Source organism: Schizophyllum commune (genome assembly GCF_000143185.2).
Source record: "Schizophyllum commune H4-8 unplaced genomic scaffold SCHCOscaffold_2, whole genome shotgun sequence".
Classification (NCBI taxonomy): Eukaryota; Fungi; Basidiomycota; class Agaricomycetes; order Agaricales; family Schizophyllaceae; genus Schizophyllum; species Schizophyllum commune.
Window position 1 is genome coordinate 479,420 of NW_026089539.1, and position 16,030 is coordinate 495,449.

General features: G+C 58.7%; 5 protein-coding genes across 5 annotated transcripts; 1 reads left to right on the top strand and 4 right to left on the bottom strand.

Annotated features, from left to right (window-relative positions):
* Positions 1-1,204: 1,204 nt before the first annotated feature.
* On the bottom strand, positions 1,205-4,267 carry SCHCODRAFT_02461006 (uncharacterized protein; the record flags this gene model as incomplete). Its single annotated transcript, XM_050342613.1, has 2 exons — positions 1,205-2,908; positions 2,984-4,267. Coding segments are annotated over 2 exons (2,988 nt in total), but the record flags the coding sequence as incomplete, so codon positions are not given.
* Positions 4,268-4,687: 420 nt separating this feature from the next.
* On the bottom strand, positions 4,688-5,884 carry SCHCODRAFT_02662469 (uncharacterized protein; the record flags this gene model as incomplete). Its single annotated transcript, XM_003037591.2, has 1 exon — positions 4,688-5,884. The coding sequence occupies one exon, from the start codon at positions 5,882-5,884 to the stop codon at positions 4,688-4,690; it is 1,197 nt and encodes a 398-aa protein (XP_003037637.1).
* Positions 5,885-7,288: 1,404 nt separating this feature from the next.
* SCHCODRAFT_02609438 (uncharacterized protein) lies at positions 7,289-10,769 on the top strand. The gene is made up of 5 exons (XM_003038922.2): positions 7,289-8,023; positions 8,073-9,643; positions 9,703-9,784; positions 9,840-10,091; positions 10,179-10,769. Exons 1-5 carry the CDS (start codon positions 7,568-7,570, stop codon positions 10,326-10,328), a joined length of 2,511 nt encoding a protein of 836 aa, XP_003038968.1. The 5' UTR covers positions 7,289-7,567; the 3' UTR covers positions 10,329-10,769.
* A 125-nt stretch (positions 10,770-10,894) lies between these two features.
* Positions 10,895-11,995, bottom strand: SCHCODRAFT_02662471 (S13-like H2TH domain-containing protein; the record flags this gene model as incomplete). The annotated part of the gene is made up of 7 exons (XM_003037590.1): positions 10,895-10,939; positions 10,989-11,063; positions 11,114-11,251; positions 11,299-11,337; positions 11,388-11,798; positions 11,848-11,925; positions 11,978-11,995. 7 exons carry the CDS (start codon positions 11,993-11,995, stop codon positions 10,895-10,897), a joined length of 804 nt encoding a protein of 267 aa, XP_003037636.1.
* Positions 11,996-12,693: 698 nt separating this feature from the next.
* On the bottom strand, positions 12,694-15,989 carry SCHCODRAFT_02609443 (PARP-domain-containing protein). Its single transcript, XM_003037589.2, has 14 exons — positions 15,182-15,989; positions 15,066-15,120; positions 14,923-15,004; positions 14,770-14,872; positions 14,555-14,657; positions 14,316-14,478; positions 14,002-14,202; positions 13,871-13,937; positions 13,418-13,811; positions 13,322-13,368; positions 13,234-13,268; positions 13,069-13,182; positions 12,850-12,997; positions 12,694-12,798 (listed from the first exon to the last, which is right to left on the bottom strand). Exons 1-14 carry the CDS (start codon positions 15,968-15,970, stop codon positions 12,736-12,738), a joined length of 2,364 nt encoding a protein of 787 aa, XP_003037635.1. The 5' UTR covers positions 15,971-15,989; the 3' UTR covers positions 12,694-12,735.
* Positions 15,990-16,030: the final 41 nt, after the last annotated feature.

Here is a 16,030-nt window from a genome sequence, read left to right on the forward strand (position 1 = left end):
CGACAACGCGCTGATTTACTACTGCATGCGCGTCCACAGCGGCCGGCCCGAACGATTTCTCCTCTGGAGTACTCGCACGCTCCCGCCAACAAATTTTTTGGATACCCACTAGGAGTAACGAGGTGACTTCTGGGTAGTAGCCCCAGCACTCCGAGCAAGTGGCGGCGCGGGTACTCCGTTGGAGAAACGACTTGTATCGACGTGTACTTCCGGGTTAAGCTCTCCGAGCGCCCTACCTACCTATACACGTCATTGGTCACGTGACTGTCATGCGCCCTTTCTATTGATCTACGTACTCGTCGCTGGCCGACACGCGATGGACGAACGCTACGCGTTCGGGTGAAAGCCGCCTTTCGGCGGCCCCGACTCCAACCTCGAAAGCAGGCTGATCTGCGGGGAACCTGAGTGAGCTGTGGTACCCGACACGCAGATGCCTGTTTCGAGTTTGGGTCCAAACGAAGGGAAAGAAAAACCAACTAGATAGAAAAGAGGTGTACAGGATGAAAAAACAACACAGTGGACATCGAGGGAAGCGGAGGGTGGGTAAAGCAGAAAAGCGGAGAGCGCTGTACGAAAAAGCGCCTCGACGCGCGCGGGTACGACGTGGTCGAGGAAGGAAAAGCCTCAATCACGTGTGGACCACGCTCTGCTCGTACGTAGACCTATTCTGGGAAATCGCTCGTGCCTCGCTAAATCCCAGATTCCCAATCTACGTACTCGTCGCTGGCCGACACGCGATGGACGAACGCTACGCGTTCGGGTGAAAGCCGCCTTTCGGCGGCCCCGACTCCAACCTCGAAAGCAGGCTGATCTGCGGGGAACCTGAGTGAGCTGTGGTACCCAACGAATATAGGAGTGCGACGACGCAGCCAGCTCACGCTGGTTCCCCGCTCGAGTAGGAGTCGGACTGGAAATGTATGGGCACTCACCATCAACGCACGGGCGGGAGGCTGACCATGGTGTATCTGGTAAAGGTCTCCTGGACTTGTGGTTTGGCCTGCATGTACGGCGCGAGGATCTGCGCGTGCTTGCGCAGGTATTTCTGGAAAGAATCACTTGCCCAGCGCCCGATCTGCTTGACAACCTCGAAGGGAAGTCCGCGCAGTAGATACTCGAGGACGGAGCCGATACGCAGACCGTGACCTTGGAGAGGATTCAGGCCTTCCTGTCGGAAAGCAGCTGCCACCCGCTTGAGGAAAGCATGCTTTGTGAGCGGTCGACGCGCGCGGGTCTTCCCGTGAGGATAGGAGAAAAGCGCGTCGTTGGGCCCCGGCGTATTGAGCGCTAGGTGCGCATCGAGGGCGAGCTTCGGGTCGATCTCGCCGGGCTGTTCTGCCCAGAACACGTCCTCACCGTGAAGCTGGTTTGCCTTTGTTCGGGGGATGTGGAACTTCTGCTGCTTGTTCCCTTGCCTGTCCGAGACACTGCTCATGTCTGACGGCTTGACATGCACCCGTGGATCGAAGGACTGAAGGTTTGTGACTGTGAACTCGCCGAGGCGTGCTCCCGACCAGAATGTTGTCGTGAGGCAGGCCCACGTCGCGGCATCCAGTGGGACTTGAAGATCGAACCGCGGGCGAACGCGCGCGAGGATTTCGATGGTGTATGGTTGCCGCTGCTTGCGCCGGGATGTGGGAGGCGCTAGCTTGTCCGCGGCCTTGAGCAGAACATCGAGCTCGTCCTTGTTCATTGCCCAGCGTGCCCCATGGATGAGATGCCATGCACGCACACCGTACACGTAGTTGGCCACCGTCCCTCCACCATAGGAGCCGGCGAGACTGGCTGCGAACGACGAGATCAGAATTGCCGCTGCGGGCGCTCTGTCCTCCTCGGCGACTCCTTTCAAGTCGCAGTAGACGTGATACACCAGAAGCCCACTGCCGTAGGTCTCCGCAGTGCCGTCCGCATACCCATTTGCCATGACCGTCGCTATGCGGTCCGTGTCGAGGTGCGCATCCGAGCTAGCACGGCAGACTGAAGCCGGGTGCCATGCGTACAGTCTCTCGCGAGCGAGGCAGTTGGGGCGGAGGATCGAAGGCGCCAGTTGCAACGTGCTCGGGTAGGCGCGGGGACGGGCCTTGGTTGGTGATAGAGGTGGCGCGACTGGAGCGTCAAAATGTCTCTTTGCCCCAGAATCTCGGGTCGGTGAGGAGCTCGTACGGGATGTCGTGACTAGCCGGGGTCGCGTCTGAGGCGGGAAGGTGTGGCCGCTGTGAGCGGCGCAGCCGAACACGGGCAAGGATGGCTTGGGCGGTAGGGCTATCGTGGTCAACGACGTACTGTTGGAGAGGCGGCGGTATTTCGATGGGTGGGAGGAGTAGGTGGGAAGGGGGATAGATGCCGCGGGATGGCTTGTCGGCAGGGTTGTCGGCGCTCGCAACATACTCGGCATGGACAGAGCTTGCGGTCGAAGCAAGGACTCTGTGGATGCGGCGGAAGACGAGGTTGACTTCCCAGTTGTGGCTGCGCCCGTTCCGCCACCCGTCGATGACTCCCTTGTTGTCACCGAATACTTTGATGCACACGCTGCCGGGGTCGTCCCTGAGTAGGATGCGAAGGAGAAACTCGAAGCCGACCGCTTCTGCCCAGCCAATGTCGCGGGTGTCTGACTTCCACCCGGGACAGAGGACCCATGCGCGCCAGCGTTCACCGATGATGACCCCGATTCCGACCTCGGAGCTCGCGTCTGAGAAGGCGCGAACATCAACGAAGGTTTGGGGCCGAGGTATGCGCCGCTCGAGGCCGGGCTTGTCGAGGGTGCGCTCCCACCAGTCGAGGTCGTCCGGAGTATGTCGGGGAGGGGTACGCGGCATGTGAGGACTGTTATGGTATATGGCCAGCATGGATTCGAGATTTGTGAGGTAGGCTCGGCCTTCGGGTACAACGAGCGACGCGTGAAGCAGCTTTCCTGGGGTGCACGTGTTAGAGCGGGAGAAAGGAGAGGAAATGCGCGACGCCTGGCTTCAACGACGCGAGGGCTAACCATATAGTTTTTGCACTTCCTCGAGGATGTGAACTCGGGAGCGCTGCCAATCGTGAAGGGATTCCAAGTATTTCGCTCGCTTGAGATCCGGCAGGCCGACGCACTGTCGGTCGAGGTCCCATGACAGCCCGGTGAAAACAAAGGTTGAGCTGAAGTCCTGGTCCTTTGAGTGCTCCCAATCGACGCCGAGCTGGTTGCTGATGAAGTCGACGTCGCGCAGGCAGTACGTGAAGTTGGAGTCGTCGGGGCTGCGCTCGGATGCGTTCGACAGGTCCCTGATGGGGAATGACATGTCCTCGACGAACTCGCGGATGCAGCCGCCCTCCGCGACGTCGCCACTGTACCAGATGCGGGCGCTGCGCTGGTGTCGGCCTCCTGCTCGGATAATTTCGTGCTTCCATGCTTCTCGGGAGGAGTTGTACTCGTCGATGTAGCGGCGCAAGATTCTGATGAAAAGGTGGTCATCGACCCATCGAGCCATTGGTCCCATGCCGCGCGCGCGCAGGATGTCGAGGCCGGCATCTGCGACGAGGCCGTAAACTCCTCCCCCAGAGGTGATACCAAAGGCGAGGGTCGGGTCGAGGGCGAAGACGCCAGCGCTGATCTGCACGACGGTGCCCGGCCACTGAGATGGCGCGAGCGGGATGCTGCGATAGGCCTCGCGGACGTCTCGGATGGCACCTTGGGAGCCTGCGGGAAGGTGAGCGCACAAGAACGAGATAGCTGCGAATGTTCCCCAGGTACAGGGGAAGTCGCTGGAGTCAATAAAGTAATTAATCGAAAGATAATTGTGTCTAGGAATGTGAGGGTATGAAAAATTCTGAGTAAGGCGTAACTTATCAGGCTTGTGGGGCTTAGGTACAAGGGACAGGGGAGAAGTCTGGAAGGGCCCAATACATTGCTCGAGCTCGTCTCGCGTGAAAGGGCCAATGTACCTATTGCACCGGAACTCGTTAGAGACGATGGACATGAAATGATCGTGATGTACAGCGATGGTGTCGTTATTAGGGGGTGTGCGTGTAGCATGAATGGCGGGGATGCCGACGTGGAAGCCGTATCGTATTCCGTTAGTGACTGTAGGATATTTGTGGACAAGGCCAGTGTCCGCGAGGGCGCGCGCCCAGGCGTCAGGTCGGAGGGGGGAGACAGGTTCATGCCTTCTCCGTTCGAGAGCACCTTTGAGCTCCGTGAGTCGAGCTGCCGCACCCGGAGCACTCGTGAATGTGGGTAGAGCTGGTGCTTGTGCAGAGGCCACGCTGCCAGTCGGTGCAGAGAATGCGACCATCTTGGTCGACAATGCGACCTTGGGCGTTGCGTGTGCACCGAGCGACGCCGCCATTCCAGAAGGTACGAGATCTGCATTCTGCGACGTCGATCTTGTCGTGCTTGTGACGGCCAAGGCAGATGGCGCAGGCTGGGGGGCCACCTGAGTCTGCGCCGCGGCGAAAATGGGTCTCCGAGTTCCTGGGGATCCGCCTGGAGGATGTACGCGGGGATGGTGACCGGGACTTGCGACGTCGACCGGCCCAGTCCGACGGGGCTGCGCGGGCAGACACTCTACGAGAGTATGAGCCTGACATTTGCCCGAGACTCTGCTGACCGACGCCGACCTGCACCGAGGTCATGGCCTCCAGCTGTAGAGTGCAGCAATCCGGAGGAGTTGCGATAAAACCGACGCATGACACGACGACGCAATGACGCAGGTTATGATATGACGCGGGACGAAGGGAGACGCGGAGTATCGACGCGTAGATACGCAATATCGCAAACGACGCGGGCGAATGGTGACGCATGGAGAGATGAACGACCGACGAAAAACGCGTTGAGGGGATGGGGCGACGCAAGGAGGGATGCGGGCAGAGTAAAGTTGGCCCGAAACGCGAGGGTCGCGTTGCGCGCGGTGTGAAGTGATGATGGGGCGAGGGGGCGGGGGGGGGGGGTGGCGTGCGTTGGGAGCATTGACGAAATGCGAGGAGTGTTGGTCAGCGACGGCATCAGCATGGTTTGGATGGGGTTACTGACCTTAGTAAGGGCGAGGTCCTGCTTCTCCGCGTAGTACTTCCTCGCTACAGTTTCGATCGCGTTCTCGTTGATCTTGCCAATGTTCCATTTCGTAGCGTTCGGATGCCGAAGGTCTTCGTGCCACCAGCGACGCGTCTGAGCTTGAAACCGCAGGAGGATCGCCTGGCCATGTTCTCGCTCGAGGATCGGATGGTTCTCGATGGACCAGAAGAAGTTGGTGAGGGCGGCGATGTGCTTCTCCGGCCAACCCGCAGCCATTGCTGCCTTCAGGAAACCCGTCTTGCCGATCGTCATCTGGGTCCACGTGAGATTCTCGTCGGCGATGGCGTTCTTCGAGGCGCGGACTGCCGAAGCTGGGCGGAGGGTAACCTGGTCGGCGTCACGGGATAGGCCGAAAGCGTCGTCGGCAGTCGTCTTCTGGTTGGCTGCCTCCTGACAGCCCTCGTTCGTGAAGTAGTAGAGCTCGACATACTCTTGGTTGTCGAGCTTGTTGCGTGCGTATGCCGAAGGGAGGGGAATGAAGCTGTCCGGGGCGAGGGCGTCTTCATCGAAGTCGCTGAGCTTGTTCTTGCCCTTGCTCGTGTCTCCCCTCTCCTTTTCCTTCTCTGCAAGCTCTTGCTCCGCCTTCTTCCTCGCCTCCTCCTGGGCACGCGCCGCGGCAGCAGCCTCCTCGGCTTCCTGATCCAGCCGAGTCTGCTCTGCCCACGCGACTAGTTGCGCCTGGTGGTCCCTCTCCCAGCCTTCCTGCAGTGCAGCTATTGCTTGTTCCTCCGTGCGCGAGGCTGAGACTAGAGCCCGCCTTATAACCTCCCAAGAGTCTGCCGCGAAGTCGGGGCACGAGTCGAGGTTCGGGTCGGTGGTGAGGCGAGTTGATGACATTGTATGAGCCGGAGTGGTCTCGAGATGAGAGGTATTATGATGAAGAGAAAGGTAGAGTAGAATAAAGCAGAAAAGCGGAGAGCGCTGTACGAAAAAGCGCCTCGACGCGCGCGGGTACGACGTGGTCGAGGAAGGAAAAGCCTCAATCACGTGTGGACCACGCTCTGCTCGTACGTAGACCTATTCTGGGAAATCGCTCGTGCCTCGCTAAATCCCAGATTCCCAACTTTAGGACCGAATTCTTCCACTTTTTCGCTCGGTATCTGTATGTAGTCTTCATTGATATCAATTACATACCCATCTTCTGCACTTCTGAGCCGTGCACAAGAGTGAACTCAGTCCCACGCGATGTCACAAACGGTGTCACATGATATGTTCGCCATTTCCTCTAAAATAATGCTGCTCTATGGACTCATGTGTTCCTCAGGTTGGGGGACACCGCTCTCTACCGCCATCTTGATGGGCGGCAGGGAGCTGCGACAGGCTCGAGAGATCCCGGGCTCAGCGCATGAGCGGGACACCCCGACTGGGATCTTAGAGCCGGGGAAACTTTAAATCTTGAAGTTACGGTGTTCTCCCGTGGAAATCACACAACTCAAAGAACAAGGGAGCGGTGGGTGGGTGCTGAAAGAGCGTACGCTTGTACAGCTCTGCAGATGTCGAAGGTGGCCGATCCAGCCAAGCAGCTGTCGGCCCATCCCTCGTGCCTCGGACATTGCTGAGCTCACAAGATAAGGTGCTGTTCCACACATATCCAAATATCTTCGTGTCAATCTATTTTACCTCACCTTCGAACTACAGGTCTCATTTGTACATGCTTTTGAGTGGGCTGAAGGTCTGTGTGCACCGTATGACTACGAATTAACGCACAAATTGAATATTTTTTGTGTGGGTCACTTCCGAGCTAAGGCCCTTGGGGGTACCCCTACCTACCATACCCCCGGTGCCGGATTTAATTTCCGCACCCCCCTTGGACCTGCACCTTTCTTCCGCGGTGCACAGAATATTGGCGGAGCGTATTGTGAAAAATATACCATTTCCAAGTCGTAGCTAGCGAATCTAGTATGCGTTTTCTCTTAGAGATCGTCGATCCTCCTCTTGGAGAGTGTAGACCTGGACTCGACGCGGAACGGAAGCTTTTGAATTGCTTTCGGACATATATCGAGTTGCCCCGTTTGTCCTCAACGCCGATTGTCCCTTTGAACGGACCATTGGTCTCCGTCGTTGCCCTGGACAGATAGGTCAGCCGCATAATTACGGCCCCCCGGCGTCTGTATCGCCACTGCGACTTGAAGAGGTTTGAGACGCTGGAGTGATCTCCGCGGAGATCGGGAGGCGGGCCGGGGTCGATGCCGAGATCATGCCGACGGTGTGGAAATCGAGTTTGTTGGGAGCGAGTGAGAACCTTCGCAGTACCCTCGCAGTGGCGGCGGCTCTGGCATGGCGCCGGCCACGCCCTTTGCTTCATACCACCGCCAACGGCCCGCGCCCCCGAACCAGCACTCGTCCCTGCGCTTGTCCCTGCTCGCCATAGCCGCAACGACAGAGAGCAGGATACAGCTCCCAGTCAGTCTGGCCAGGAGCGACCCCGAAACAACCCCAGACGCTCATCGCGCCGCTGCACGACGCCCCGCGGCCTCCTCCCCCAGATACGCAGATCCAGGGCGCCGATTAGACAGTGCAATGACGATCGACACGCCCAGTTTTTTCGAGAGTGCGTCGGGCGACTTCGAGCAGATGATGTCCGACTGGCCGAAGGACGGCGACTGGTTGGGCAAGTCCAGCGAGCACCATGACCCTCTCTTTCAACATCCCCCGATGCAGCAGGGTACACCCACATCTTCTGCCTGGTCTCCTGCATCCACCCTGTCCGCGTGGTCGGACAACACACCTTGGCTCTCGACCAGCATCACGGGCCAGTGCACGGACGATTGCTTCGTGATCCACTGCGACGACCCAGGGCATCCAGCCGAGGGAGGATGCTCAGAGCCAGGCTGCGCGACTGACGCTAGCTGCGACGATGCAGAGTGCTCGACAGCCGCGCCCTGCGATCCCAACTGCAAAGATGGCAATTGCGAAGGAGCCGCGGATATATTCTGCACGGACCCCCGATGCGTCGACAATACGCACTGTGACGAGGTATGTCATACCCCGACGTAATACGCGCCAAATACTGACGATCCTCAAGTGTTGCGAACTTCCCTGGCTCCCTCAGAACAGCACGGGCGATTTTGGCGACCTGCATTTTCCCAGCCACAACGAAACCGCCCCTCCGTCCGGAGATACCCCTAACTTCTCTTGCCTGTCGGTCGCCCACCGGGACCACATCCCAGCAAATATCCCCGGCGCCCCCGTCCTCGACAGCGGCTTCGTCGCCGCCGCGATGCGCGACCCCGTCTGCCGGCGCCAGCTCCTCGACATCTACCTCAACAACATGTACCCCGACCCGGCGCAGCGTCCGCGGCCGTCGTATGCCTCCGGCGACTCGCCCGCATTCGACGCGGCGTCCCTGCTCGTCGGGTCCTCCCTCATCACGCCGCTCACGCCGCCGATGTACTACACCGATACCACGGGGGTGACGCGGATTCTCAGGCCGGCAGACCTCAGGCCTGATCCTGCGCGCGGGCTGCCGGGCCTGACGTCTCGCGATCTGCCGCGCGGCCATATGTTCGATGGGGTCGAGTATCCGTGCGCGGCGCGGCTTGAGCTCGAGGAGGCGGAGGAGGGCGACCGCCGGGGGCGCAAGCGGTCGCGGGAGCCGCAGCTGCAGCCGCATCCGCGCGAGTTTGAGGCGCTGTTTGGTTTGGGGCACTCGCATGCGCCTCAGAATCACCAACGTCCTCATGATCATCAACACCCACATGAGCACCAACACCCACAGGATCATTCGCACCAGCACCACCACTCGCACGCCCCCAAGCGCGCTCGCGGCTCGGACGACCGGCCCATGTCGCCCTCCGCGTTCGCCCCGCTGCGCATCCCGCCCCATCTCGCGCAGAAGCCCGAGCTCTTGCCTCCTGAACGCCTGCGCGGATTCCGCTCTGCGGACTTCCCGCACACGCACATCATTGAGGGCGTCGAGCTGCCGTGCATGAGCCGCATCGAGCTGGAGGTGCGCGAGGAGCTTGGGCTCGACTCGGGCTCCCCGTCGGACCAAGCCAGCGCTACGTCCAGCAACAGCGCCTCGCCCAGCGCTGACGGCGCCGCCACCACGAACACGCTCGCGATGCCCGAGCTGGCGCTGCCCCCCGCGCCCGCCCCGGACGCGACCGCGAACTGCATGTGGGCCGGCTGCCACCGCACCTTCACCTCCGTCCAAGCGCTCGCCGCGCACGTCAACGCCGAGCACCTCGCGCTCGTCACCCCCGCCGACCCGCTCTCCGCGCCCGTCTGCCAGTGGAACGAGTGCGCGCTCCAACCGCAGGCATCATGGCAGGCCCAGAGCGCCGCGTTCTCGCCGAACGCCTTCCCCTTCGCGCGCCAGCAGCTCGCGGAGCACTTCCTGCAGCACCACCTCGGGGTGTCGCAGGCGCACGCGACGATGTTGCTGAGGGGCGACAACCGGGGCACGCCGAGCCGCTCGCCGTCGCAGGAGCCGGGGACGAGCACGAGCACGGATAATGAGGAGCAGACGGGCGAGCACGACTGCGCGACGGCGGCGCACGTATGCCAATGGCGCGGCTGCAAGGCTACATTCGATAGCTGTGCGGCGCTGACGCAGCACCTTGACAAGGTGCACGTCGTGGGCGGGAGATCGAGGTGGGATATTGGTGTATTGAGTGAGACCTTTGCTCAAACCTTTTTTTTGTTTTTTTCAGATACGACTGCTTCTGGGGCACTTGCGAGCGCAATGGCGAGCGGGGGTTCTCGAGCAAGCAGAAGATCTGTCGGCATCTGCAGGTGCGTGGAGCTCACTCTCGTCTCCTACGTTCCCGGCTCTCTGACCGTCGCGCAGACCCACACCGGCCACCGGCCCTTCACCTGCAGCGAGTGCGGGCAGCACTTCAGCGAGGCGGCGACGCTCGCGCAGCACATGCGCCGCCACACGCGCGAGCGGCCCTACAAGTGCGACCACCCCGGCTGCGGGAAGGCGTTCGCGATCATGGGCGCGCTCACGATCCACAAGCGCACGCACAATGGCGACAAGCCGTTCAAGTGCGGCGTGTGCGGGAAGGCGTTCGCGGAGAGCTCGAATTTGTCGAAGCATGTGAGTTGTCAGAACTCTTTTTTTGTTTTGATTTCTCTTCGTGTCTTGAGTCGCACTGGGCTTTCAAGTTACTGACACCCTCACCAGCAACGCACTCATACTGGACTCCGCCCGTTCGCGTGCGCGCATCCGGGGTGCGGGAAGGCCTTCGCGCGCGTCGACCAGCTGAATCGACATATGAATGTGCATACGAGGAAGGAGGGACAAGGATCGGGACAGGGATCCTCACGCTCTTGAACGACTGGAGGCCCTGCTCTTGAGCGATAGCGGGATTGCCGTGGTGGCTGACGACGAGGTGTGGTGAACGACGATGCTGTGGTGTTTGACGACGATGTGTGCTCCTCGCCGAGTCGGAGTCGCAGCACGCAAGCGACGAAGGACGAGATAAAGGCGATGTAGAAACTATACAATGGTAAAAATTCATATGCTGGCTGGCCGCGCATGACCGTCGATTCAACCGCGGACCGTGTTTGCGTGACTATAGGCGTATGGTTGTGCGCGGCCATAGCCAAGGACCTTAAAGTCTTTGTACAGCTAGTGATTCCGAGTAACTTTATTAGCTATGTAGAACTAGTACACGTCATCGTCGCCACGTATGCAAGTGCTCACGAACTCATATGTTTCTTCATACTCATCCGTGTAACTATATCATGCATATGCATACCTTTGTCTTGTGCATGTTAGGCTCGGTGGTAGCGCTGCAACCTGAAGCTTCGCAACAGATGCGTATGCAAGAAACAAATCAACCGTGGGACTGGTCTCGTGGTCTTCGGTACCGACGAAGCAGCCTCGAATTGCCTTGACTATGTGTGCAGCTTCTTGCGCGGCTTCCTCGAATTCGAGAGCTTCTACAGGACCGTCAGCAGCATATAGTGCCCGACATGAACCAGGACTCACTTTCCGCTTGCTCGATACGGTGGTGGCAGGTTCCGGTTCGTCTGACAGCTCCGTGAGGACGCTCTTCGCGTCGTCCTGGATATAGAAAGTTAGACATTAGCGTCTTACGAAGGTAGTAAACCTACATTCAGCACTTCGCCGTAGTCTCCGGCTGTCTTCACGGCATTCGGCGGTAAACCAGGTGCTTTCTGCAGCTCGTCGACATACGCAGACGTACGTCCGCCGACCGTGACCCATTTGATGGTGGCAGGCTCGCCGGAAGGCTAACGCGAAATCAGAATACCGTATCTCCGTCATGGTGGCCACTTACCAAAGTCATCGTCTGAGGCTTATTCTTCTTGCCCTTGTCCTATATTGTGTGAGACAGTGTAGAATATCACGGTGATTGACAAGACGCACCCAGCGATGATTGAACAGCCAATCCTCAGGAAACTTCTCCGAATCCGCGTCCGCCTCGACCGCAATCCGACAGACCTCTCCCATCCACCTATGCAGCCCATCCAGTTCCTCCCCTGTCAACGTATTACACCTCCGCTCAGGATGCACCCGCGCATGATACAATATCTCATCCGCCACCCAATTGCCCACGCCCGCGCTGAAGCTCTGGTCGAGGAGGAGGGCCTTGACAGGACACTTTCGCCGGGTCATCAGTTTTTCGAAGTCTTGGCGGGAGGGCATGGATAGTATGGGGTCGAACCCGAGCTCAGAGATGGGCGTTTCGTGAAGAGGGTCCGCGCAGAGACGGATGCGGCCGAGGCGGCGGGCGTCCATGAAGGCGAGTTGTGTGCCGTCGAAGAAGTGGAGGATGAACTTGAACATGGGTATGAGCGTGGGTGGCGGAGAAGAGGACAATGTAAACCTTCATGAACCGCGGCGGCCACTCGTCACCGACGAGTCTCTTGGACGATATGTAGTACGTAGCGGCGCTACCTTTCACCTGGGCCAAGGGTGAGCAAAGGACTGCGCGAGAGGGAAAGGAAGCTACTCACCTGTATCATACCCGTCATACCGAAATGCAGGACAGGCATTCGTCCTTTACCGCTGAGAGTTAGGTAGAAGACTTTGCCTTGGCCACATATAAGCATCGCATTCGCGGCCAAGACTATCATACTGACCATATCTGCCAACGTCTACCAGGGTGCGCCCAGTGACCTCGGCAGCCTATTGGGTTGCTATTAGTCACTCGAAAGACGAAGGTCGCATATTCAGGAGAAACCTACAAATTCTTGATGATTTACCCCAGCAAACACAATGGGATCGTCTTGGGTTTCTACTCTGACTATCTCCTTTCCTTGTCCCGCTCGCTTGATCTCTCTAACAGCCTTCTCAACCTCTGTGGAGGCCGGTCAGCCGATGAACTTCTTGTCTCTTAACCGCGGTCCGTTCGGATTGGATTATAAGTTCACCTGGTAGCTCAGGCATCGTTGCTTTAAGGCCGAAGTGTGTCTCCCTCGGGGTTCAATCTGGTGTCTTATGCGCGGGCAGACCTCGTGGGCAAAGGAATTGGTTCGGTTTGAGTTGTAAGCTGTGGGTCCATGATGTCAAGCGGGAGCAAATCCCGTACCGTATCACACAGTCACATGACATTGAAGTTCAACTCGCGATGCACGTTGTAAGCCTTTACACTAACTGTGGAAAGCCGCACATGAAGGTGCAATGTGCATGCAGATATCCAGTCAAGTCAAAGAGAGAACCATAAATCAAACAGAGAATTCATTCGCAATACTAGATCGACTCTACCACAACCCTACTTCTGATCCACCATCAACAAATACCGAGCACGGATCTGCGCCGTGTTGTAGACGATGTACTACGAAAATAATCAGCATCCCCCTCAGTATCAATCTCACGAAGCCCTCACCTCATTATACTGCAAATACGCCTTCGGGTCCGCATTGTTATCGCACGGACCATCGGGCATATGGCAGCCTTTGAGCGCGTCGTTGCCGAGGACCTCGCCCGCGTCCTTCCAGTTGACGGGTTGGGTGCGGCCAATACCTTTCGTGGCCCTGAGGAGTGAAGTATTAGTGAGTTCTAGTGTGGAGGGGGGTTTGACTTGATGATAGGATGATATACGCACAAAGCATTGGCCTTCTTGCACCCCTTGTCCGCGTCGTATTCGGCGTCGTAGCGCTCGTAGAAGGGCTTGACAGCGACTTCGCAGAGTAGGAGGAGACCGGTTTGACCGCTCAGTCTATCGCGATGTCAGTACGGTCATAAGAAGAATATGAGAGAATGCCCTCACCCCATATAACAGTAGCCCGCGGATTTGGACATCATCTGAAAGGACACTCAGTCAGCATAACGCCCGAAAATGCAGTCAAGATACTCACATCCGCAAAGTACACGCCCTTGCCGAACATGTAACCCGTAACGGGAGCTTTCATCCTGGTCAGCCATCGTATCAAGCCAAACTAAAAACCACTCACCCTCCGGCGGCGCAATCCTCAACCCCTGCTTCAAAATCCCCGCAAAATTCGTCGTCCTCGACCCATGCCACAACAACATCCTCTCGCCCTCCCCCAACCGATCAAACCCAGCTTTCTTCCACGCCACCGTCTCGCTCTCCCTCTCCACCCGATATATATGCCTTACGCCGACCCGGAAATGATGCGTCGCGCCGTGCGTATTGTTCACATACGCCTCGAGCGCGGCGAACTCGGCGCTGGCGCGCGCAATGGGCTCCATCCGCGTGAGCTCGAGCGAGCGGAACTTGGCGTCGAGGGGGTTCATGGGCGCGCCGGATTCGTCGCGCGGGGTGCTGGAGCTGATGAGCTTGGAGGCGACTTCCATGTCCCCGAGGGCGTCAACGAGGTCGAGTTCCTGAGTGGGATTGATGATTAGAAGGTGAGCGGTGGGGGAAGAAAAGTAGTGGTACATACCGCCTTCAACACCCTCTCATCGCCAATCGGCGTAGGGCGGTTGCGGCCGAATGCGTGCGGGATGATCCTGATGTGTCAACCTTGTCAACCTTACCACCCTCCAAAACAAACAAACGCCAAAGCCCACTCACGAATAATACACCCCACTAAAATGCTCAATCGCCGCCCTCTGGCCGCCATTCGCCTTCGCGACCTCGCCGTTCGGGTCCTTGATCACGTCCGCGAGCTGCTTGAGTGCGGAGAAGCCCTGCAGGATCGTGTTCTTCGAGAGCTTGCCGAGTGGCAGCTTGTTCGCGTCGTAGTTCATAGAGGAGAGGTGCGCGTCGATGAGGCTGGAGCGGAGTGTTAGTGGAGGTGGAATATATTAGGTGGTAGAGAGAGGCAGAGAAGGAAGAGGAGAGGGAGAGGAGACGCCCAGGGAAAGGAAGAAGAAGGGAACACGCACGCAGTATTGAAAATCAGCCTGCACAGATCCTGCACCTCCGCATCGAGGCTGCTATCAGGAATCGGCGTCGCCTCGCGCTCTGACTTCCTCCCCTTACCCTTCTTGCTCGGCTCCTCGGCCTTGTCCTCGTCACCGAAGTCGCGCTCCAGCCAGAAGTATTTGCCTGCGGTCATAGTCAGTTAAGCCCTCGCCAAAACGAGTGCAGATACGAATCGCGTGCAAACCAAAGAGATACACACCCTTCTTCGCCACCATACCCACGCGCTGCTCCCAGGGCACAGCCGCCTTCGCCTTGAACTGCTTCTTGAACTCGCTCACCGCGGTAGCCGGAGGCCAGGGACCCTGTGAGTCATCTCAGTCAGCGACTCAGCGTTCCAGCGATAACGACAGAAAAACAGCAACCGAAACGAGCCTTCCAGTAATAAAGAAAAAGAAAACACTACAGTCCACTCACCTTCAGCTGACTCTGCCCACGTTCACCGACGCGGCCCCAGCGCGTGTACAGCCAGCAGGAACTCTCGTTATCGATAGGGTGAAGCAGCTGGATGACGTAGAACCTGTCCAAGATCGGTTCATTCCACACTCAAAGACCTCGAAGACAACATACTTGTTCTTATTCGCCCCAATATCAGTCTGGTTGAGCATAGCGTCCCAGACGCCCTCGGCATTCGCATAGACCTGGTGAGTGGCTGCCACATATCACAGTTGAGTATGTGGCATACGCGCGTAGCGAAGTAACGAGATACATACAGACTTTCCCGGATTCCGGGTCCACGGGGGCGGCGCCGCGCTTTAGGACGGAGACCTGCAGAGTGTGGTCAGTGTCTGACATTACAACGATGTGTGGCCACAATCAGGTCGCATACCATCTTCGCCGGCGGCTCGTCATCCTCGTCCATCGCATCATCGTCCACAGCAGCAGCCTTCTTCGCCTTCTTGCTCGCCGTTTTCGCCTGCTGCTCGTCCTCATCGTCGGACGGGGTGACAGCGCGGGCGCGCTTGCCCGTCGACTTGGGTTTCGTATCTGACTTGGGCTTTGCCTTCGCGTCGGAGTTGGGCTTGGCCCTCGCGCGATAGCCCTTCGGCGACCGCCGCTTCCCCGTTGGCTGCGCATCTGTCTCCTGGTCCGCATCCGCCTCGAGCTCATCCTCGTCTTCCTCATCAGCTTCCGCAATATCATCCACCGTCTTCTTCGCAGCAGCCTTTGTGGCCGGCTTCTTCGACGTGGCGCGCGGCTTCGTGGTCGAAGGGGGCTTCGAACCTGCCCTCGAGCCTGCGCGAGACCTCGACTTTGGCTGCGGCTCTTCCTCCTCCTCGTCCTCCTCCTGTACATCCTCAACCGTCTTCTTGGCCGCAGCCTTGGAAGCAGGCTTCCTCGCCGGAGCCTTTGCCTTGGTAGTCGAAGGTGGCTTAGACCCAGCCCTTGACCCAGCTCTCGACCGTGCCTTAGGCTTCGTCTCTTCCTCTTCTTCACCTTCCTCCTCCTCCTCTTCCACTTCCTTCTTCTTCGCCGCCGCCTTCTTCGCTGGGGCCTTCTTCACAGGCGGCGCAGGCGCAGGCGGCGGTGCAGCTGCCGCGGCGGCCTTGATACGCGAGCTCTGGCGCGTAGGCACCGCGGGGGCCGCGTCGAAATCTGCCTTCTTGCGAGGGGGCATCTTGAGATGATGGTGGTCGGGAACAAGGAGTTGAACAATCCGTTTGAGTCGCGACGCGTT

What these genes read in the sequence shown, in the direction of transcription:
- SCHCODRAFT_02609438 (XM_003038922.2), top strand. Translation starts at nt 7,568, where the DNA reads ATGACGATCGACACGCCCAGTTTTTTCGAGAGTGCGTCGGGCGACTTC. An exon ending in GTCGTGGGCGGGAGATCGAG is followed by an intron (nt 9,644 to 9,702) that starts GTGGGATATTGG and finishes TGTTTTTTTCAG; the next exon opens with ATACGACTGCTTCTGGGGCA. An exon ending in AGATCTGTCGGCATCTGCAG is followed by an intron (nt 9,785 to 9,839) that starts GTGCGTGGAGCT and finishes ACCGTCGCGCAG; the next exon opens with ACCCACACCGGCCACCGGCC.
- SCHCODRAFT_02609443 (XM_003037589.2), bottom strand. Translation starts at nt 15,970, where the DNA reads ATGCCCCCTCGCAAGAAGGCAGATTTCGACGCGGCCCCCGCGGTGCCT. An exon ending in GAGGATTGCGCCGCCGGAGG is followed by an intron (nt 13,369 to 13,417) that starts GTGAGTGGTTTT and finishes CCAGGATGAAAG; the next exon opens with CTCCCGTTACGGGTTACATG. An exon ending in GCGGGCTACTGTTATATGGG is followed by an intron (nt 13,183 to 13,233) that starts GTGAGGGCATTC and finishes ACATCGCGATAG; the next exon opens with ACTGAGCGGTCAAACCGGTC.